Below are 23,001 nucleotides of genomic sequence, written 5' to 3'. Positions count from 1 at the left end.
TTATTAAAGCTTTGAAAGAACCTCAAAACATATTGCCTCTGATACCGCTAACAATCAGCAGATGAAGGGGACAATGTTTTAACCCACCATCTCCCAGACTGTTTTTCTCATCCTCTATGCACCTGTATTTCCTGGACCACAGCAAGGAATATTAAAAGCACATTTTTCTCTGAATAAATTATACAAATAATTTAATTTAGAAAGCAGACTCGCCCAGACATGGCAGTTCTTCCATCCCAGCACTCACCACCTCAGGGCAGAAGAAGGAGCTCTGGTGCAGCCTGTTCACACTTCTGTTCCCTCTGCACGTGTGATGTTTTGTTTCTGTGAGCCGGCAAGATTGCAGCTCCAGCCTGGATAGGATTGCTAAATGTTTTGACAGTTTGAGAAAAACCCAGTAATGCAGCTTGTTCTCATATTGTAAGTGTAACTGTTTGCATAAAAATTCCCAGAGACGCTGCTGGGAACTCTGTTTAATTGGATTATAAGATCTCCTTGCATCGTTGAAAGAGCACAATCAACAAGCCCTACCTATAGTTGCTTAAAAATGGAAGCCATTTAGAAGCAGTAACAGCTGACAAAACCAATCTAAACCACTACATTGCTAAAGGCCTTGTTACTGCTTTACATCCTGCGTAATGAACCTGCAGGCATTGGGTGGACTTGCTACTTTTTGGCTCAACTCTGTCAAAGCCAGTGAAAATGGGAGCCACACATAATGCAGAGGGCTCCAAACCTGAGCATTATACATGAAATATAGGGGATTTAAAATCATGTAACTCTGTTTTCCAAACCTAACAACAGTTGCTGTCAGCTGCATGAAGAGTACAAATCTGAAATCTGCTGCCAAATCAAACTTGAGCCTTAATGTCAAAGCCCAGATTTTATAAAAAGGGTAGATGTTATTAAAAAGACAGCTAATCAATCAATTACAGACATTCAGCTTCTCACCAAATCTGGTGCCATTTGTAACACGTATTGAGAGCCTTGACTGGAATGAGACGCAGTAGAAAGGCAAAGAATGATTGTGGGCACTCACAGCCTGGTGATGAAGTGCCAAGGAAATGTCAATAGCAGTCAAACAGTAATTTTCCTGATTACAACATGTAATCTAGGCTCCCCTTTCCTTGGGGCTGATGCAGAGTTTTAGATCAACAGCTTCAGACAACTGAATTACAAGCTGTGGCTGGGTGAAAAAAACACATTGAATTCTGAAGGTACACCTCAGTAACATTATCTTCAGTGGAACATAAGCACATCCTTAGTTTTATAAATGTGTTTAAGTGCCATCCTGATGGGAATATGCTGTTAATGAGGCTTATTACAGTAATTTGTATTGGAGTCATTTACAGGCTGAGTCCCAGTGTGTTTGGCATAACACAGGAATTGGAGTATCAGTTGCTCTGCTCTCTGAATTACACAAAGTATGGGAGAGAGAAACAAGTGACTGGCATAGAGAGATGGGAAGTGGAGAGCAAGCAGCAGGTATGTACACAGCAATGGGGCATTAGAAAATAATGAGGTAAACAGGGGTCACTGCACAAGGAGAATTGCTTTCCTCCCTTTCATCTAAGTTCAGATTTTACAAAATCTGTAAATTTATGAATTTGAGTCGGTTGCCCAATGCCCTCTGCATCCTACACATTTATCTGGATCACCAACTGATGATGAAGATAATCATACTTTAACACACATCTTCATCTCCTGGTGCTGCAATGGTGCCCCAAATGAATAACCCAGATGCAGACATTGTACAGAGTCACTGCCCATAAAAAGTAATAAAAGAGAAAAGATTACTTTTAATCCTAATAATAATAATAGTAATGCCTCCCACAGTAACTTTAGCTGAAGGGTGGACATTCACAGTGTGTGAAGCTTCTGTATTTATCCAATTGCATTGCAAGACACGCAGGAGATCCTGGGAAACCCTGGAGCTTGGTCAGAGAAGGCTTGTCCCCACACAACCCATGACACTGGCACAGGCAGCCCTGTGCTTGGTGCTCAGAGAGAGCCCTTTGCCCGAGCCCTGTGCCACACGTACAACAGCCTTGCAGCAGTAACACATGGGAGAAGCCTGGTGAGGCAGAAGGTCCCTCCACACGGATTTTCCCCTTTCCTGCAGCAGGCTGCCTTGTAAAACTGGTGGGGAGCTGCCATCCACATGACACTGTGTGAAAGCCTGCAAGTCTTGCAGCTGGACAGTGCTTCCTGCCTCACTGGCACTCACCCCTGAGCTTATGTGACCTCACTACAGGCTAGGGCTGCCTTTACTGCAGTCATCTCGTTATTCTAGGGGACCAATTTGACCTGGAGTATGTGGCACACCTGAGCATGTGCTCAGGACCTGACTCTTCATGTCTGTAGTGCCACTGAAGCTAGTGCATAAGTTTGCCTCTGTCACAACCAAAAGGGACTTTTTATTTTATATTTAACCAGTCATGTTGCATACCTATCTCCTAAGCCTCTCTTCTCTCTCAAAAGGGTAAACCTTCTTACTTCCTGACACACTCCTGGCTGGATGAGGGTCCCAGCTTGATTACCAGTGTCTTTTGAAAACACCCAATATTAAGATCTCCAGAAGCAGAAGAGATGTCTGAGGTTTAATTGATCCTAAAGCAAAGCTGACAGGCAGCAGCAGTCTTGGGGTGGATACAAGAAATGCAGAGCCAGAAGCACATCTCCTTTTGCTTGTTCTCTGGGCAGGTGTTCTCTCCATCAAGCAGGTGTCTGAACCATAGTCTGTTCTGCAAGGTGCTGCAAAAAGGAAAATCATAAAGATGGCCATTAGATTTGAAAACTTAAATGCTAAAACAAAGCAAATGGACACAAAGACCAGATGCCATCACTGTGACAGTCTCAGAGTGTCATTATGCTTGTTTCATGATTTCCTTTGTACCTTTGTCTACCCATGTCTATAAAGATATTTATGAAGAAGGCATTAGCTTTGCTGTGAAAAATTCCTCCATAAAGCACATTGCAAATTATATCATGCACCTTAAAAAAAAATTACAATATTCAGTATACTATACTATAAATATTTCTAAATCTTCAATAATTTCTAAATAATTGCCAACTGCAACTGTGTAAATGAAATTCTACAATAAACAGCTATGTTCTGTTGTTCTCTAGATGCATTCACTGTTTTGGATAATATTTTACAGTGCTGCAAAAGAGGTTTTGTATTAATTAGCTGGCTCTTGTTTGTTGAAAGCAATTGATTTACTAAATATCTTGCTTATTAGCGTGGAGGCATAGAACAGAAGACAACATTTTGACTTTTAGCATTTTAATAAACAACCTTGAATACTTGACTTTTAATAAGTAGCTGACAGGAGTTGGGGTACCAGTTTTTCTTTGTGAAAAGATTCAACTGAGGGAATCTGATGTTTCCTTTAAGCTGACAGTATACTTTCCTGCCATGTTCTGTTACACAGTTCTGCCAACTATTCAGGCCAGGAATCATACTATGATAGCTCAATAGATAGCTGAGATCCCAATGGACAGCAGCACCTTTTACTGACTAATTTTGCAACCTGGAGCTAATAACCTCATGTCATCTATTCTTGTAAAAAGTGTGTGAAATTGATTGTGTGTGGTATAACCCCAGCAGGCAGCTCGGACCCACACAGTCACTCAGTCTCCCACCAGTAGCATGAGGAGAAAAATCAGAAGGGTAAATGCATCAAACCTAATGGGTTGAGATAAAGACAGTTTAACAAATAAAGTAAAGAAAATAAGAACTCATTCACCACTTACCATGGGCAGATGGGTGTTCAGCCATTTCCAGGAAAGCCACACTCCTGTACCAGTGACTCAGTGAGACAAACACCATCACTCCAAATATCACCAGCTTCCTTCTTTCCCCAGCCCTGTAGGTTAAGCATGACACCATATGGTGTGGGATATCCCCTGGGTCAGCTGGGGTCAGCTGTCCTGGCTGTGTCCTCTCCCAGCTCCTTGTGCACCCCTGGCCTCCTTGCTGGTGGGGGTGAGGAGCAGAAGAGGCCTCGGCTCTGTCTTAAGTGCTGTTCAGCAATAACTGAGATGTTGGTGTTTTACCAACACCTCTCTCACCAGCACAAATCCAAAACATAACCCATAACAGCTCATATAAAGAAAGTTGTCTCCACCCTGAATAAAACCAGTACAGATTCATTGTGTGCATGTATGGTATTTGGAAGAAGTAAAAAGTGGATAAGTATCACCTTCTGCCATGGGGCAATGGTTGGGACAGGAATCAGTTCTGGAGTTAACATACCCACCTATTTCAATCCTGACCAGTGTGAGAATCAACATCCTTGGATATGCTTAATGAATCTCACCTCACTTGGAAGCTTTGAAAAAATCTTTATTAAAAAAGAAGTGTTATTTATGAAAAAACTAGAACTAATTCAGTTTGAAGAAATCAAATATATCAAAGTGGTAAGCAGAACATTTAGAATATCCTCTGGATAATTTTGGTGATAACTAGTTATTCTTCATTCAAAAACATAAATTAATCAAATTATCAGCAGTGTTTTTACTTTTTCTTTTTCTTCTTACTATAAACCCTACCTGTACTGGATATATATATATATATATACATATAACACATGTATATGCTATTCCATCCTGACCTTAATGGCCCTGCTGGATTTAGCCCCAGGATGTGTTTCTACATCTGTGTATGTGGCAGAAGGCATAGGGAGGAGATTATTTCCCAGTCTTTGGTGCTGAAATCCTTCATGCTGTCAGTGTTAGGCATGCTGAATCTCCTCACCAAAGAGAAATTAAGTCTGCTCTCAAGAAGTAGTGGCCTGGCAGAGACTGTGTCAAATGCATGGTTTGATACATCACTGAAGTCAAGCAATAAAAAGTGCCAAACAAAAAGGAAGTGTCACTGATTAGTCTAACTAGAGATCGGGGAAACTTGGTTACATTCAACCTGAGACTTTAATCACTACCCTTCTAATCACTCTTGTGTTTTCCACATATAAAAAAAATTAAACAACATTAAAAATATGGCTTATTTGCAGATCTTGTCATTATGATCCTTAAGCAGGCAATGGGGCTTAGGGGACAATGAAACATGAGAAAGATGAAATAAGATTTGAACACACAAGAATGTTTTCTGCATGCAGCCAGGCTAATCCAGATCTCCAGCAAGTCCCTAATTCACAGACCATTGGGACAACAGAAGGACTGCACTGATTTCACAGGCTTTGCAGTCCATAGTATAAATGCCTAAATTCCATTCTGAGTTTTCTGAAATCTGAATCGGCTCAATCTAGAAAATGCTACACCACAGTAAGCACTGTAAATTCTTTTCTACCCACACTTACTCTTTGTTACTATATGCTTCATTTAATTTTAAATGTAGGCTATTTTTCTTATGGAAAAGGGTTGCTGAGATTTAAACCCTCTCGGGATTTTGCAATGCCAAGCATTCCTGGGTTATGCCACTCTTGCTCTACTTAGGTAGCCATTACCTTAGTAGATGTGGAATAGGAAATTAAAAGGAGTAGGCTTTCTTTGTTCAATCTGGACAAAGCATTAGTAAATATTCTTCAGAAAAAGAAAATGTAACAGGGGTTATTCATAATTTTTATAGTTTTCCTGGAAAAATGTAATCATGGTTTTTCAATAAGGCTTTAATCTGGAACTGGCTATATGGTCTATTTGCAGGCACAAACAAATAAAAGACACACACAATCACTCACACACCCCTGATCAGACAATATGGACAACCCACCCTGTGCTAGCTGAAGACATCCCCAGAAAGCCTGCATGGCTTTCCAGCAGGAGCCCACAGCGTCAACAGTAACCAGGCCAAGAAACTGTCTTGGCAACCCTAATCCTATCTCCAGAGAAAATCAATTGCTAGCTGAACTGTAGCAATCCAAAGGTATCCATTCGGCCCAGATTTTTATGCACCAGGCAAGCAGCCCACCCAAAAATTTCCTTCCCTGATAGCCAGAACATGTTCCAAGGATCTTTCCAAAGGATGGAGCATGAAAGCTGAGTGAGAAATCTCAATAGCATCTACTGCTGGGGAAGCCATTGGTCCAGAATAATCCCCAGCAAGCCTTGGCACAAGGACTGGTACCGACCTCCACGGCAGTTCTTTCTCGCAGCACTCCTCCAAATGGGTGCTTGCAAATTTTGAGGAACACGCTGTTCTTTCCTCCACAACTCCGCATGCTCCCAGCCTATTTGTATGCTTTTGTAGCTCGTGTTGCATTCTGAAGAATGTGATTATTAAATGCTGGTGTTTGCTGCTCTTTTTCCATTGAGAAAAATGCGTGAGAAACAGAAATTATATTGCTACATTAACACAGAAGCAGGAGAAGGAAGTTACAATGAGTTCCCCAAAGACAGATGATTCATACATTTCATAAAAATTGTACCATATGCATTAGCTATCATTGTCAGATAACATTATTGTTGCAAGCACTGTTGCACATAAGTACTTCATTTATCTAAATCGAGACTTTACACTTCTGCACACTCTGCAGGTCCCAGCCCTGCCATGATGGAGTTACTAGCATGATACAGCAATGTATTATATGTCAGATCGACTCACATTTCACATTTTTAACTAAAGAAAATCAAAATAATGAAATGCAGCCATAGAAGGAACAACTGCTCTCATCTGCAGCTACTCCTACTTAAGAGTTATTAAATAATATCAATAAAAATGAGAGAATATGCTGGTATTGACAACCTGTATAGACTGGAATAAAAGATTTATCTTTTATTTGATGCAATTATTTATTTCTACTAGATGAAACATCATTAATTTTTCCTCTACTACGTTTTTGGCCCTCAATCTTCAATATCTCCCTAAGCCCAGAATATGTCTCCATTTAGTCTTCAGGGGTTTGGGGTCTGTCTTACCCTCTTATTTTGATTACTCCATCCTGCCACTTAGCCACCTTCCTCACTCTCCCATTCATCACTCAGTCTCCCATTCTAACAGGTTCCTGCCTACATTAAGAGAGGTGGGAACGTTGTCAGCATTAGTGGGAACTTGACCTTTCCAGACTCCTAATCCCCTCAGTCTGCCCAAATAAGACTTGTGAAGATGGTACTTACCAGGTGATAGATGGGAGCTGCAAAGTCCACCTGCTTCAGCCATATCATCCTCAAACACAAAACAGGAAGCAGGAATGTGGGCTCACTCTTCTCACAGTTTTGGTGCCAGGCAGGCAAACTAAAACTAGATCCAAGAATATGGAAATAAACATCATTTTAGTACACAATACTGTGCTCCAAGCTACCTGGCAACTGTAGGAAGTCATTTACTCACTATTCACTTATTCTGTGAGCAGGAGATAATCTACTGGGAGACTGACATGATGCAAGTCATAAAATGATCATTGTCACAAACCTGAGCTGACTCTGCTGGCAGCCTTTCACATTTCATATTTCCAGCTGTAATTAATGAGCCATTTTCTAGAATGTAAATACAAGATTTTTAAAGCTTTCTTAAAGCTTTTTAGCTTCATTTTCCATTTTTGTGTTCCCAGAGATACAGGAAATGCAGAAATATAAGGTGAAATGACAACAAGATGCAAAAGGCATAGAAAATTATGTAAATATTTTACATAAAACAAAGAATTTCACTTGCCTTGAGACATGTCAGAGTGCATATATTAACTTAATTTCAATTACAAATAAACCTGCCTTTCTTGCAGCTAAGTTAGATTTGAGCCAATGCTTCACTGCACTTTGCATAAAGGCAAGGATACCAAGACAATATTCCAGGTATAAAAAGGTATAAGCCCAGATATCTCAAGACAAAAGTATTGCTTAGGCACCTCCATGCAGTAAATTATAAAAAAACACACAAAAAAAAAACCAAACCAAGTAAACAACAAAAAACCCCCCACCAAACCCAAAACAAAGCCCAAAACCCCAAATCTGTATAGCACCAAGCACTACTGTAGTGCAAGGAAGGGTGCCCCAAACCCTTTGTTAAGAGAAGGCACAGAGGGCACTGAATAGCTGCTCTCTCTTTCTCTATGAGCTGTAGTTTTCATGTTTTCCAAGACTGAGCAGGTAAATCAATTCCCATTTTTCAAATCAATATTTTCTTGTCTTGAATGTCTTGCGCTGATAAAGCACTTTCAAGCACGACTTGAGTTTCTCTTTGTGTTCTGGGTTTAATATTATTATTGGAAACTAGAACTCTGCAATTGTCATTATGGCAAATTTTTGCCACAGCATCCTCTGGAATAAAATCTAAATTTATTGTAAATATGATATATACATATACATTGTAATGATGACCCTTCCTGATGGTCCTTTAGATTCAGCAGTATTTTGAAAAGCAATAATTTAAAGATCAAGCCTACCAGTGCCAGTCTACTGTTTTTTTCTGGCCAGTTTTTCACAATTCACTCTAAGAAATTATTTGATATTTGCATGCAGCTGCAGTGTTCCAGCTGGAGTGTCACTGAGGAAGCACAGACAGAGATTTCTGTTAAATTTAAATTTTTGCTGAAGTTTGAACACTTATTCTTTGTAATATTTGAACTTGTCTTATGTCAAGCTAACCAAACTAACCCTGCAAAATATCCAGCACATAAAATTGGTTTTATGTCATTATCTTAGGAATCTTTCTGAGGTGGCTCTGTCTTGCTCAGCTGAGTTACTCAATTTATTTATGGCACTGCAAGCATTATATGTCAGAAATCACAGAATGGGTCAGGTTAAAAGGGACCACAGTGGGTTATCAGGTCCAACCTCTCTGCTCAAGCAGGATCATCCCAGAGTGCAGAATGCATCCGGACAATTCTGGGATATCTCTAGTGAGGGAGACTCCACAACTTCTCTGGGCAACCTATTCCAGTGCTTGGACACATGCACAGTAAAGAAGTGTGATATAGAGATATATAAAGTACAGCACTTGATATCAAAGCTTGAAAAATGCTTGAACTTTGAAAGAAACAAACAAAAAAAAAAAACCTCTTCATTTCCAAAGATGAAATTACTTCTTTTCTTCTTTTTCATTATCTGATGCTTTAGAGTTCAAAACCAGAAATATCCAACTACCTTATGTTGAGGATGTTTCAGCAGGGCTGGAGATCATGTAGCAGATAAAGAGATTGTCTGAGATTTCTAGACCAATGAGAAATGCTTTTGTGAACCTGAACTTTCAGACACTGACATAGCACAAGACCTTTTGAAAATCTTCTCTCACTACCAAGCACATCACCCACTGAGAGGGCAAAGACATCATCACTTGATGGAGGTCCTGCTGGCTCCATGCTCACTCTTTGCTAGAGGTTCTGGCAAAATATTCAGAAAAGGAGATAATTTTTCTGAAACTAGCAGAGTATACGCTTTTATGTCAGGGTGCTTATGGCTGTAACTCTAAAAATATGGAGATCAGTTAAAAGAATGATGCACTTAGACTGAGAGGCAGTGACTTCAGAAAACACAGAAAGCCCTAGAACAACACGATCCAGTAGTTCTGGTGAGATTACAGTGTTTCCATGAATGCATCATTTAAAAATAATGCAGTACATCTCTGAAGAATACAGTTCAACTCAGATTTAATATAGGTTCACAGTTCTCTACTCCCAACTGCTATTTTAGAGGAAGAAGCCAATATATTGAGAAAACATTTTAGAAAGCATGAAATACATTTTAAGTTCCAGTAAAACAATTGGAATCTTCTAGGATTTGCTTATTTATGCAATATAGTTAGCCCTTAGTTAGGGATTTAAAACTTAGGCTAAATATATGAGAAAAGTCTGTCATTTCACTTGAAATAAATAAGACTTTTTTCACAATAAGCATTTGCTTTTTATTTATATTTGAAAACTCCTGTATCTTTTGATTATGTTGCCCTGCCAAGTTAACATACTTCAATTAAACTGAAAACAGCTAGATTTGCTATAATCACCAGGAAAAAAATATGAAAAATGAATCTGCAATAAAAAAAAAAATCCTCCATGAGACATTTTATCAAAATAGTGATTTTGGAACCTATTAACAGCTGTAGGCCAAAAAAGCACATGAAATCACTCGGGCTGGCAGATCCAGAGAGCCCTTATCATTAAAGGTGAAACTATAATTTCAACAACAGTTCAGCCATTGAAGCTGTATTCAAACAGCTAGCTAGTGGTCAAACTCCTTCTATAACATATTATGGAATAAAGTTATAGAATTACTGTTATTACAAAATCATGTACATTTCAAAATGCACAACCAAACGTTTATAGGGGTTTGCAGAAATGAGGTTCATCGTGCAGGAGCTCACCCTGTGCAGAAGCAAGAGTACACCAAGTCTATGCTATGACCTGCTACTGCTGTGATGAACTGGGAATCTCACAGCAGCCATTTCCAGAAAACACACCAAAGACCAACATTCATACCCTCTACTTCAAAAGTGCAGGGACTGAGAACAAGAACCATGCTACCAGTCCCACTCCTCTGTGGCTCCTCTGCAGCCTACGCTCCTTCCCTGCCAGCAGGAGGGAGGTGAGTATGGACACCTCACAGCCACATCTGCATGGTCCTCAGAGCACACAGAAGACATGGAACAAGAGAAGAGTTTTGAGGAAAACAACAAAAATTTGCCTTGGATAAAGTGGCATCCTGGAAATGGGGAAAATTTCCATCCCACTGTACGGATGTCCCCTTGTTGTGAAGAATGAAAAGCAAGCAAAATGCAGTTGTAGAGAGGTCTGCCATCCTCACCTTCCTTCCTTCTGCTACTGCATTGCCTAAGTAACTTGCTGGCTTTTAGCATCCCTTCTACACTCTTATCTGCACTGTAAGTCAGAGAGCCGTGGGTTAGGTGCATTAAGGGATTCAGGTTTTGTGGCAGCAGCCATTGCAGCGTCTGCCTTCCAGGTGCCTGGCTGCTGAGCGCCACCTCCACTGGATTGTGGAGCATCCTTGGCAGATGGAGCATCCTCCCAGCAGGCAGAGCTGGGAGCAAGGATGCTCACGGGCTTGCTGAGAGATACCTCAGAGAGGTACCTGCCTGAGAGCCCACTGCTAGTGTGGCCACACCTGAGTCACAGTTAAATTATCTTCAAGTCATGCCAGGGGACGTTTAGATTGGATATCAGGAAAAATTGCTTTACTAAAAGGTTTGTCAAGCCTCAGAACAGTCTGCCCAGGGAAGTGGTTGAGTCACCAGCCCTGAAGATATTGAAAAAAATGTGTAGATGTGGCACTCAGGGACAGGGTTTATGGGTTTATGGTGGACTTGGCAGTGCTAGGCTTACAGCTTGCCTTGATCTTGAAGGTCTTTTCTACCCTTGAGGATTTTGTGATTAGCATCAGGTTAGAACTTCTGGCCTGAAGTCCTCTCCTGCACTGCAGCTGTACGTTGTACTCAGGCCTGCGTAGCACAGGGAAAAGTCATTGCCTGTGTGACAGGGAAGCAGGAGACTTCCATTTTAGACAAATTATACAGGTCTCACTTGCTATCCCTGCTGCTGCAGGCTTTATGCTCAGGATGTTCCTCTCCCTTCCTGTTGCAGTCATATTCCTGAGCAAAAGTGATTAAAAAAATCAGTGGACTAGAGAGAAGCTGCCTGATCTTTTAACTAGTGACTGGGAAATTTGATCAAAATTTAGAGGCTTGGTTTCTAACCACTGCTCTAATAGCTATTTGTGTGCACAGAAATTAAATATTAAATACTTGGTGAACAGAAGTATGAAAATCTGTATGTATAAAGAGCTAGCTTAAGGAATAGCCAGTAAGGATCAAAATTGAGAGTTTAACATGTGAAATTACGCAGTCCCACTTAGGGATCCTCAAACTTTTATGAATTTGGGCTAATAATGCAGACTTGAACCACAGGCCCTTCGGACTATTACCAGTCTTGCCCTGAAGATAACTATGTTAAATGCAAAGGTGTATTCATTCCTGCAGCAATAGCACTTTGACTATTTGTCAAACTATAAAAAGACTAATAAAAATGAATAATTATACTAATACTACTAATAATAATGCTATTACTACAACAACAACAACAACTAATAATAATAATAATAATAACAACAACCCTATTTGTTTATTTCCTATATAACTACTCAACTTCACAGGCCCACTGCAGTGGCTGCCCACAGCCTTAGACATTGTCATGTAGTAATGTGCACAGCCCTACCTGGGAGGATAACAATAATCCCAGACCATGAGCAGCTTCATTTCACTTCACAGCCTGATTTCCTCCACATTCCCGCTAAAATACTTCCCAAGTTTCTGATACATGCAGCTACCTTTACAGATGTACTGATTTTTTGTTTCATTTTTCAGGGATCCACAGAAATTGAAGCACATAAAATTTTGCCAACTTTTGTCTAAAAAGAAAAAAAAATCACATTATTCAGTCAGTGCATGAAACAAAGTCCTACAGAAAATCAAATTTAAAAAATAGCAACATCTGAATCACTGCCTCAGTTTTTCCATCGCTTTTTTGGATTTGTTTGGTGGTCACAGAGAGTCCAGGGTTTTCTGAAGTCCCATCTCTTCTGGTCCCTACAGCCAAACTACATCTGTCTTTCTCTGGTAATCAAAGAAAGGCTGCTTGTAAAATTATCTCTTTCTTTTTATAAGTACTAGTGCCCTTTTTCCAGCAATGTCCTTTGCTACCCAGAAATCAGTTTGGTCATCCGTTTCTTGGCTACCTGCTCAACTGGCAGAGTATTATTTGCTTGTCCTTTATCCAAGTATAACCAACTCCTATAGTTTTACAGCCCTGTGCTAAATACCACAGCTTTTCCAATCAGTCCTACATGTGCCAGATCAAAACAAGGAGGTTACGTTGCAGATATGGAAGCAAATATCAGACATAGGTGGATAAAGATACATTTACCTACACAGAGACCCACCTCATCAAACATGGATGCAAAGTCAACAGGTTTCACTGGCAAGTTGATTCTGTTCAAGCTTTTGGTAAAGGACAAGTCTCCCACCAATGTCAAAACACAACATCAGCCAAATTTCATCCTTTTAAAATACAAGTACTGACAAAACTGGGAACAAGAGATGCAAAAAGGTTTTGCTGTCTTGATCCAGCAGCATCTGAAAACAAAATCCTGCAGCTTCTCTGCAGACCTCAGGCACAGAGCTTGTAAGACCAAAAAACTGCTGTTAAATAGAATTTAAACTAATTGCCCCTGGTTACAGGATGTGAGGTGTAGTTCCACAAAACTGTCCCTGTCTCCTGATGAAATCAGTGTCCATGTTCTTCTGTGAACACATTTCCATTTTTAGCCTTCTCTTAATCCACAAAAGAACTTTACATGTATCAAAGTTGCATCTTGTCCTTGAATGCTCCTTTTTTCTCTAAACTCTCTAGTTTATTTGGTGGTTTATCAGTTGTCTCTGCTTCCTTTGAAGCCTCTGGATACCATCTGCGAATTTGATTGATGGGTAAGTTTTCTTCTCTTATTATTTTAGGTCACTTATACAGAAGTAAGTATTAGGCTCAACACTAACCCCCAGTAAGCTCCATTTTGCTAGTTTACCCCTCATAGTTGCTTTGGTTCCTGGTTTTTCAGTCATTTTTTATTAAAACTGCAATTAGTACTGGGGTCTTTTTAAAGAAATTGTTTAGATTGGATTTCCTTTGTTGAAAGTCTCGGGTTTTTGCAGAAAGTTCTTTATCAGAGGCAAAGGTGCTGATCTCACTTTGCTCTGTATCATTTCAGCTGATGGACAATAAATGCTATATAAGATGACTGGGAAAATACCTAACACAATCCTGCATTCAAGGAAATGGTGTCATCAAAACTAGGAGAGATTTTTTTTTTTATATATTTTGACTGATTTGCCTCTTGTGCTTTCAGGTCTGCCACTCATAACTCCACAAGTCTTGTCAAACTCACTTTTCCATGAGAAAGATGTGGATTTTCTTCTTGTTCTGCTCTGAGACAAAATCAAAGAAAATAGAGGTGACTTCTGTAATCTTTCAATACACTAAATTTTTCTCCCTCTGCAGTTGAACAGCATAATTAAGAAGTCCTCATTTAGAGTTTGAAAGTTTAATCATGGTTGTCCTAATAAAATCCTCTCTGGTTTGATGGACTTTATATTACTTCTCCTCGAGTGAACTCCAAACTGATTACTTGACAGGGAGCATTATCTAATTAATTATTTAGAGGAACAACTACCAAATTACACACAGAGATTGAGCAGCATATGGTGATCCAGTTTTAATCTTCTAATCCAGAGTTCAAATCCCAGGTGGGGACTACAATCTTCTGAATATTAATCTAATTGCACCTCTACTGTCCCAGAAAATGAGTTTCTTGTGCTTATGAATTTTTCATTATTTCATCTGTAGCGAGAGAGAAGCCTATATCCATCACAGTTTGGAAAGCATGTACTACATGTCCACAAACTCCACGTGATCACCCTGTTTCTGAGCAGTTCCTCTGCACTTCTATACCTCCTTGCCCATAGCACTGACTTCCACCATCAGCCCTACACTGAAACCCTCAGCACTTGTTTGCCAAGGCATTGAGTGCTCTACTCTGGACAAGCAAGTCTCCATCATCCTCCTCTTCAATGTAGGAAGCCCAGTTTGTTACCATTTCCTTTCATCTATGCTCTGTACACAGATGACCCATATGGACTTAAGGAAGGGGTTTTGAGATTTGTTAACTCTGATGACTACTCACAAGTCTATTTCTTAAAGTAACCAAACACATGAACAGCTAAATTAGGGTTCAACTGATTCCAAATATAAGTGTTGCTGCATCTTTTTCGTATATTTTTTTAACATAGCCTAAGGATAAATTGACTTCAAAATTGTTTACATATGTTTTAAAAAGTGAATAACAAGGAAAATCAAGACACTGCTCAAAAATGGAGTGTTATGTTTTTCACCCAAATGTCTGTGCATATGACAAGCACAGTGTCAAACAGGCTAGAATTTGCATGGCCTTAAGCTTAGGGACAGAAATAAAGTATTTAGCAAAATGTTTATTCAGAAAGAGCTCCTTTCAATGCCCTGCAGTCTCTTCATCAGAGCTTCACAAATGGCTCAAAAACCAATTTACTGCTAATCCTAAGGAAAGTCACATAAAACCCCCTGCTGCATCCAGTCCTTAATTCCACATGACGGCCCACAGCATGCCTGCACTCAATCCCACAGGGACTACACACCCACTCACTCACCAGCTATTCTCCCAAATCTAAGCAACGCCTTTACTGTAAGTCTTTTCTAGCCACCAACCCAGAGGCAATTTCCCTCCAAGCCAGGTGGAGGTAGTCAAGGGCAGCCTCACAATGAGGCAGTCTGTATGTGGCTACCTATCCCTAAGGTGTCATTGACTATTTAAATCCCCACACATGGCTTCAATCCATGAAGTACAAAAAGCACGGCTACTCTCACACTGATGCAACAGGCTGGGTGAGAAAAATGGCAAAACCGAACCCAGGTTGCACCCTCTACTGGTTTTGCATCACAGGCTCCTGACCAGAAAAGCAATGATTGATGGGAGCAATTAAAAATTGTGATTGGTATGGGACTGAAGAATGCAGTCCAACCACAAGAAGGATGTTTGAGCTGGGGTTTCTTTCTCCCTCAGCAGCACTATCTTTCACAGTGCTTTAGCAAGAACTGCTATAGGGTGTTCTGCATAGGGTCTCTGCTACAGGATCTGAGAAAGCCCAGGTTTCACTGCCTGCCTGCACCTGCCAGCATGACACCAGCAGCCACGGGCTAAATGTTGCAGCAGAGGCAGGTAAAACCATAGTGTTGATCCTACCTACTCTGTGCTTGTTGTTTGCCTGCTTTCAGCTGCACATTGTGCACACACTAGCCAGTAATCTGTCAGTTCTCTTCCTCCACAACTAACAGCTATTCTTCATGTGTTCCATGCTTTATTTTTTCCATCTTTCCTCTCATGCCACAAGTCTCTGAATGCTCTTGTAATAACTAGACAGAATAACAGCCAATCTCTCCTGGGCTTGCAGCGAGAGTGATTTACATTTATGAAAGTATCCCAAATAAAGGAGAGCAAAACCATGAAGTAAAAGCTCTAGAATGCTCCAATCAGTTTAAATTTATAATTAATTGTACATGGAGGGACCCTCTCATTTAAATGGATGCCTAAGCACCTGTGACAAGCTCTTGACTCTGGATTCTGTAAGCAGAGAGTAGGTGGTGTGGCTCCAGATCCTGCACTCCACACCACCTTCAGGGGAAGATCAGCCACACCCTGAAGTGCTACTTCTTTCCAAGGACTATGGAAGTTGTTCAGACAAGGGTATGTCAGATCCATCACCCCTGTTTGCTGGGCTGAATCCTAACCTACATGCCTGAGCAGCAACAGAAAAAACAAGTTTGGGTGCATAGGTAGGTTGGGGGCTTTTTTTGGCTCTTTCCCAGAACCCAAAATTCAGATTTGTAGTGGGACTTTGGCCCACTCCAAATGCTCACAACTTAGGCCTGGCATTTCTCAGATAAATTACTTCAGCATCTCCTAGCAGGCTGGTGACAAGGCTGTCCTCAAGGTGTGCAAAAAATAAAAAGGAAACCAAGTGCTGTATGGGGAAATCAGAATATGGAAGTGGAAATATTACTCTCTAGCTCAATGAGAAAGAAAATCCTTCCTTCCTGCAGCTCTCGGAGCCCTTTCTGAGCAGTGAGACATTGTTAGGAGCAGTCTAAAAGGAAGCCTCATGCAACAGGGTCTGTAGAGTGCATAGCTAAACTTCTAAGGTGGAGTAGGCACCAAACCCAGATCTTCCATTGTCCAATCCACCTTTAAACCACTGTATCTAAAGGTGTTGCCACAGCATTTCCAGCCTGCTCCTCCTGCCACAGCAGTTGCTCTTGCTGTAACACGGGTTGCACTGCCATTGGCAAGAGGCATGTGTCCTCCAGCAGATCCAAGTGCAAAATTGCTGCTCAATCTGTACATCCCACATGGCCTTGCAAGCCTGCCAGGGGTGCTAAAAGCCCAGTTTGTCTTTTTAACATCTAAATAACTTTACTGCAGGAAACTTAGGCAACTCCAGCCATACAGATTGCTGTGCTAGATTTAGAAAAAGAAAGGATTTGTGGATTGCTCTCTTTAGCTCATCTGATCTCAGCCTACATTTTTCTTTAGATACCTTCTACACTTGCCAGAGCTGGGCCTAAGGCAACAGCAACAACTTGTTATCTTGTCACAGCAAGAGAGGGACAATTAATTCAATGAGTGGATCTAACAACATAAACAACATAAGAAGTTTGCACATACCACATAGAAACAGCAGAGTTCTCATTTAACTTCTTATTTTCTTTTGATGCATGACTTCATCAGCTTCATCATCATACACAGCATAATTCTGTTACTATGGTAAACAATTTATCTCTCTCATTTTATTAATAGTCATTCCAAACAATTAAAAAATTGAATCTACAAATTTAGGTTTATGCGTTTGGCAAAGGCAGCCTGTTTTGTAGATCAGCAGATATGACTTTCCTACCCAGAAAACCTCACTATCCAAGGCTTGTTCACACAGATGTTCACAAACAAATTCAGTCTATGATTATTTTCAGATTAATGACATCCTGCTCTATTAGAGCATTGCCAAATCATCCTTTTATTGCCAGTCTTGCAAGGTTTTGTGTTTGTTGTTTTTTTTTTTTCCCTAAAGCTGCAACTCTAAAATATACATGATTAGTCAAAACCCTCAGTTTTCCTTCCTAAAGTCTCAACCAAGCCTTGTCGCAAGCTTGACTCATGTTACCCTAGGGGCCCAAAGAACAGAAGATAATTGTCACATTTTCTTAACCACTTCCAAGACTTTTAAGGGTCTGACTCATGATTTCTAATGCCTACAGTTGGCAATACTGCATATACATTACATGTGTCATGTCATCCATATGCTGGTAAACAAAATCTTTAGGAAACGTCCAATTAGTTACTACTCACCCTGTTTATAATACATGATTTTTTAAAAGAATGTTTAAATCTCTGGTGCCAAAGAAATTATATCACTGCAGTAGTCACTCACAGCAACAGAAAATAAATTTCTCATTAATCTGATTAAAAACAATTAGTAAAATCTGCCTCCTACTTAAACATGCATGTGAAACCTAAACAGAACTACTTTTGATGTCTTAACTCAGCAGCCTACAAAACAGAAGGTAAGCCATGAAAACTCTTACTAAATATCAACTATGCAAGCATTTGCTGTACTGCTGCCATTGAAATATAAACAGACAACTTGTGAAGGTTTGTTCTATCTAAGGACTCTGTCATTGTGTGCTTACCAGTGCCCCTGCCCACCAGTGGAAGAACCCTGCAAGGGCTGGAGGCATTTTGGGGAGAGCTGCAGGTTACCTTAGTCCTGCTGCTGAGAACACCTTCACCAGGCCAGCCACCTGGCAGCAGATTTGTCATATACTCCATTTCTAAGAAGCTTCTGCAAAAAGAGGGGCAGAATGTTTGTTTATAACATGTAGCATTTCTATGTTTGAATTCAAATTTATGGAAAATTTTACATTTTGATTACTCATGTTAACATTTAATCAGTTTTACACTTTAGAGAATGGCTACTTGATGCCAAGCATTATGAGAGCCTGAATCAGAAAGCCATACATAAAACAAAAAGACCCCCACCATATAAATACATACAGCAGGTCTAATTTCAGGCATATTTAAATTATCCATTAACTCAATTAGATATTTACACCATTCAGTTCAACTCTTTCATTGTGGCTCTCCTTTCAAGCCTACAAATAAAAACCTAGTCTATGTTGCACAGATGTAATGATTATACCTCAGAATAAATCAGAAACATATAAATGGTTAAGAAATGTATGTGCTCAGACTTGCTTGGTCTGAGTCAGAATCGTTCTTTTCTCCATGAATCTCTTAAACATGTTTTCCACAACTTTAAAACTAATAGAAAAAAATGTAAGCAAGGAAAGAAGGGAGTAAAGAAAGAAAATACTTGGCAGATATTTTTGTTTCAAGGACTTTAAAGATTATTAACTTAATTATCAGATTGGCAACAGCTTATTAATAGCTTATAATTATAAGACTAAAAAATGTTTAATAAAGTGAACATCTACTTGACATTATCTATTAGAAGCTCAACCTGCACACTACCACTGTAATGGAAGGGTTGTTGCTAATTTTGCCAGGAACTAAACACATCTATCTCTGCATTTCTTGCTACATAAACACATTTTGTTTTCTGGCATCATACTGAAATACCCCCAAGAACACATTTGTAGAATTCAATGCTTTAATACCTGGGTTGCTTTCCCCAGAATTAGATCCAATACCTTGTATGATTAAGAAAGTAATTTTTAATACTAATTTCTCACCATTTCTAGAAACAAATTGGCAGAGAAATTGCTCCATTCCATGGAATGCATTTTTAAAGGTCAGTATTAGTGATGGGATTTATCAGTTTGCATCTGGGCTTTGTTTGTTCTCTTCACACTGTTGCCCAGCTCATATGATCCGAGCAACCACTCCCAACCGACAGACAACAAGAACAATGTGCACTTCATTTTCCCCCTAATTTTCTTTTTTAAGACAGACTTCATTTCTGAGCACAAGTTTATACTTCACTGATTTTATTCAGCTTGCTATAATCTCTACCCTTAATGCAAAAAAGTCATCTGCCATGGGAGTTAGATGGGGAAAATACATTATGCATGCAATAGAGAGAATGCACTGAGTTAGATCTTAGTAAGCATCTAAATCTGCCACTCAGTCATTGCTGATAACATTTTCTTGAAGCCATATATATATTCCAAACTTTGGCTTAGGAGTTGGGGGGAGGGGGTGTTGTTGAAGTAAAAACCACCAAAAACTGAGACAGAAATACTGTAGTGTTTCTACCTCTGACTCCAGCAGTGTAGTACCTGTATTCACTAACTTCATACAGAAAAAGCATGCAGCTATACAAAAAGCAGAAAATCCTTCCAAATTCATTGTTTCATAAGCAAGTGAAAAAGTTGATCATGCAAACACATCAAGGTTGTACTGATTATGGTCAAAGCAACAACAAATGTAACATGCCATCTGGCACTGTTGTTCCTGGGAACCTTGAAACACTGAGATGCATTAACGTAGAAAACAGAAGAGGTATCTTGACTTGTTAACGTGATTAAGTGCTATCACAAAGATTCTACAGTACACAGGACAAAAACATTTCACATTTAGCCAAAGCATGCTTGATCTGTGGCTATTTGGCATTTTATCATTTAATTTGGACTAGCCTTTGTGTGCTCTGAAGTGCAATTCTCACTTTCTGCCTCTGTTACTGGTCAAGAAGTTGAAAGTGATCAGATATGCAACAGGCCAAAGTTAAGACGAGGCTCTCTGTCCAAGAGCTGTCAGCACTGTGCTTTCCTACAGCCAGCTACCACAATAAAGGCTTGCCTTGAGACTTGGTGAAGGATAATAAATGTTCCTTCCTTTCCCCCGCCTTGAGCAGCTTATTTCCACCCCAGTATGCATATTTTTGGAAGACGTGCTAAAGATGCCAGTGGAGAAAATGTGTAATTATCACAAAATGAAGGATTTAATATACACATATACATTTTAACTCCAATAACAATCTCCCCAGCATTCTTCCCAAATGTATTGGTAACATTTTTTGATGATATAAACATGAAAAGCAGTAACAGCTTTTTACTTCCAATCAGCTTTTTATTTCCTCCTTGACTGCAGACATTTCTCTCAGCATAATCCAGAGCAAGGTTATCCTACACTAGTGTTTGACAAGTTCCTATCAAACATTCCTGACGTAAGGGGTGACGACACATTTGCTGTTAGCCCACACCAAGTGCCAAGGGAAACCCTAACACGTGCATAAACTTTCAGAATGGGACATGGAACACATCCTTAATTAGCACTTGGTCACATTTACATTCGTCATCTCAGTTGAAAAGGACCCCCATGAAAGCCTGAGCTTTAAAATAGGAGCTTGAAAAACACAATAGCAAAATGAAAGGCAACATGGCAATTCTAGACAGTGCACTTGAAAGAACAGTATTGATTTTCTTTCCTTTTTCCTGGAGGACGATAGGTACAGAATCAAGCTTAAATATTAAAGAAGAATAATAAAGTCATATTTTGTTTATTCTTCTTTGGTAAACTTTACTATGTAAAGCACTTAACATAAGGTCGGTTTCATAGTCCTGTAGCACCACTTAAAGTTCCTCAAGCACCTTCCTGTGCCAAGTCAGAGCAGATACCGAAATGAGTCCTACGAGTGCAGACCAAGCACCTTTGACACGCAGGTGGCAGCTCTCTTCCCACCCATCAGCTGCATCATCTGCTTCTAAACCTAGGCTGCAGTTGTTCTCCTCTGCTGTTGCTGTGTCCTCTTGACACTGCCTTTTCCCAAGAAGCCATACCCAAAACCCAACATCACACCCACTATGGGAGCACCCCACTCCTGAAGGGAAGTGCAGGACTCACCTTCAGCACAGAGACTTACCAGTGTAAGTATGCACTGTAACTACAGTGGGATAATTTCCTGAAATGCACAAACAAAACTGCCTTCCCTTGGAAACAGAGCACGTGCGACTTGTACAAACAGGTATGAACTATCACTGCCCATTAACCTGCTTCCTTAGCTCAGTTCCTCTGCTGCAGGAGACTGACTCTGAAGTCTGCAGGCAGACTTGCTCCTCTGAAGGCTCCTGTAGCTGGCTTCAGTCAGGCTTTCATATTCCACCAGCTAGTCCACACCATTTTGACTCAACCAGTTTAGAAAACACAGTATGAGTAGCTCCACAAAGAGCACCTAAATAATGACAAATAGTTAAGTGCATCTTTCATCACCTCAGATGGATGTGGATCCCATCAGATATCTGATCAGTCAAGGACATTCAAAGAGTCCCTTCACATTCACACTGGCTGTATGCCTACATTATTAAACTTCCTGAGTTCAAGAACCCTTGAACATTACATTCCAAGTAATGAATTTTGGGGCGCACTCCAGTAAGTATATATTTGAAGATTAGTAAAAATTGTCCCTCTTGAGCACCGTTTCAAGTTTTTGCAAGTGTCTCCTACTGCTGCAGCTTAAAAAAAATTTAAAAATCGAGTATTAAAATTTTGAATGTCATAAATGAAAAGTGACAGTAAAGAGGGATGTCAAAGTTGTACATTACTGTAATTGAATTTATAAACCTAAACTTTTAAAATTCAAATATATATTCAAATATGAAAGTTATATCAATTAGAAGTGTCAAGAAGCACAAAGAGGTACAACTTTGGAGAAAAGCTTTTGGTTTTTATGAGAGTAAGACAGTTTGTAATATTATATCCTACAGCAGCCTCAAGAGAATTTTATGAAAAATTCTGTTCACAAAGACTACACTATAACTGGACCATCAGAATTTTTCTCCCCCTCACATCTTTTGAGCATCTCCACAAGGCAATACCAACAGTACGCCTGACCCCCTGGTGCAGAAATTTTCATTTCAACAGTTAAACACAGTCACACAACAGGACTCAGTTTGTAACATGTCTTAGACTCACAGGTGCAAAAAAATGGAACAAAACCAGATCTGTCCTCTTATACATGAACATTATTAAAATAGAAAGGATTAATTTTGAAGTTTCAGGCAGCATTCCTAGACTAATCTTGTGTTAGACAGTTTGTATTTTGTTGAACTTCCTTTTAGAGAAACAGCATTTAAAGCTAGAATGAAACATGTTGGCAAAATTTTGATGTACATGGATTCTGCTAGAGATTCAAAACTTCTGTCATTTGAGAATGATGAAAGCTTACAAATATGGGGTTTTCTTGGTACAAGAGAAACATGTTTAAAAAAAAAGAGTAGTACTGCTAAATGGCAATTTTTTGAATTAACAATCACCAAATCTGCATGCATCCATGCCACTGGTTTAAAAACACCTGAGTTCAGCAGACTCTTCATAGAAGTTTTTCTAATGTAGGAGAACCTAAATTACTAAAACCCGAGTAATCCTAATCTTTTGAGTTCACAACCTTGAGCACAGCACAGAACTCTGAAAAGTGACAATGAGTATCAACAGCAGATTTTACATTTCTTTTGG

At 39.7% G+C, this 23,001-nt stretch overlaps 1 protein-coding gene across 1 annotated transcript; it reads right to left on the bottom strand.

The window, feature by feature from the left end:
• Window positions 1-2,177: 2,177 nt before the first annotated feature.
• On the bottom strand, window positions 2,178-12,732 carry LOC119702410. The gene is made up of 5 exons (XM_038140441.1): window positions 12,114-12,732; window positions 7,075-7,198; window positions 6,090-6,259; window positions 3,757-3,869; window positions 2,178-2,754 (listed from the first exon to the last, which is right to left on the bottom strand). Exons 1-5 carry the CDS (start codon window positions 12,152-12,154, stop codon window positions 2,537-2,539), a joined length of 666 nt encoding a protein of 221 aa, XP_037996369.1. The 5' UTR covers window positions 12,155-12,732; the 3' UTR covers window positions 2,178-2,536.
• Between the last annotated feature and the right edge of the window lie 10,269 nt (window positions 12,733-23,001).

The sequence above is a fragment of the Motacilla alba genome, chromosome 1 (genome assembly GCF_015832195.1).
Source record: "Motacilla alba alba isolate MOTALB_02 chromosome 1, Motacilla_alba_V1.0_pri, whole genome shotgun sequence".
Taxonomy (NCBI): domain Eukaryota; kingdom Metazoa; phylum Chordata; class Aves; order Passeriformes; family Motacillidae; genus Motacilla; species Motacilla alba.
Note: the sequence above shows the minus strand (reverse complement) of the source record. Positions and strands in the feature narration are given on the sequence as shown.

Coding starts and splice junctions, on each gene's coding strand:
- LOC119702410 (XM_038140441.1), bottom strand. CDS start 12,154: ATGAAGCTGCTCATGGTCTGGGATTATTGTTATCCTCCCAG. Junction 6,260..7,074: donor CAGCTCCCATCTATCACCTG/GTAAGTACCATC, acceptor CAATGGAAAAAG/AGCAGCAAACACCAGCATTT. Junction 2,755..3,756: donor TGAACACCCATCTGCCCATG/GTAAGTGGTGAA, acceptor TCCTTTTTGCAG/CACCTTGCAGAACAGACTAT.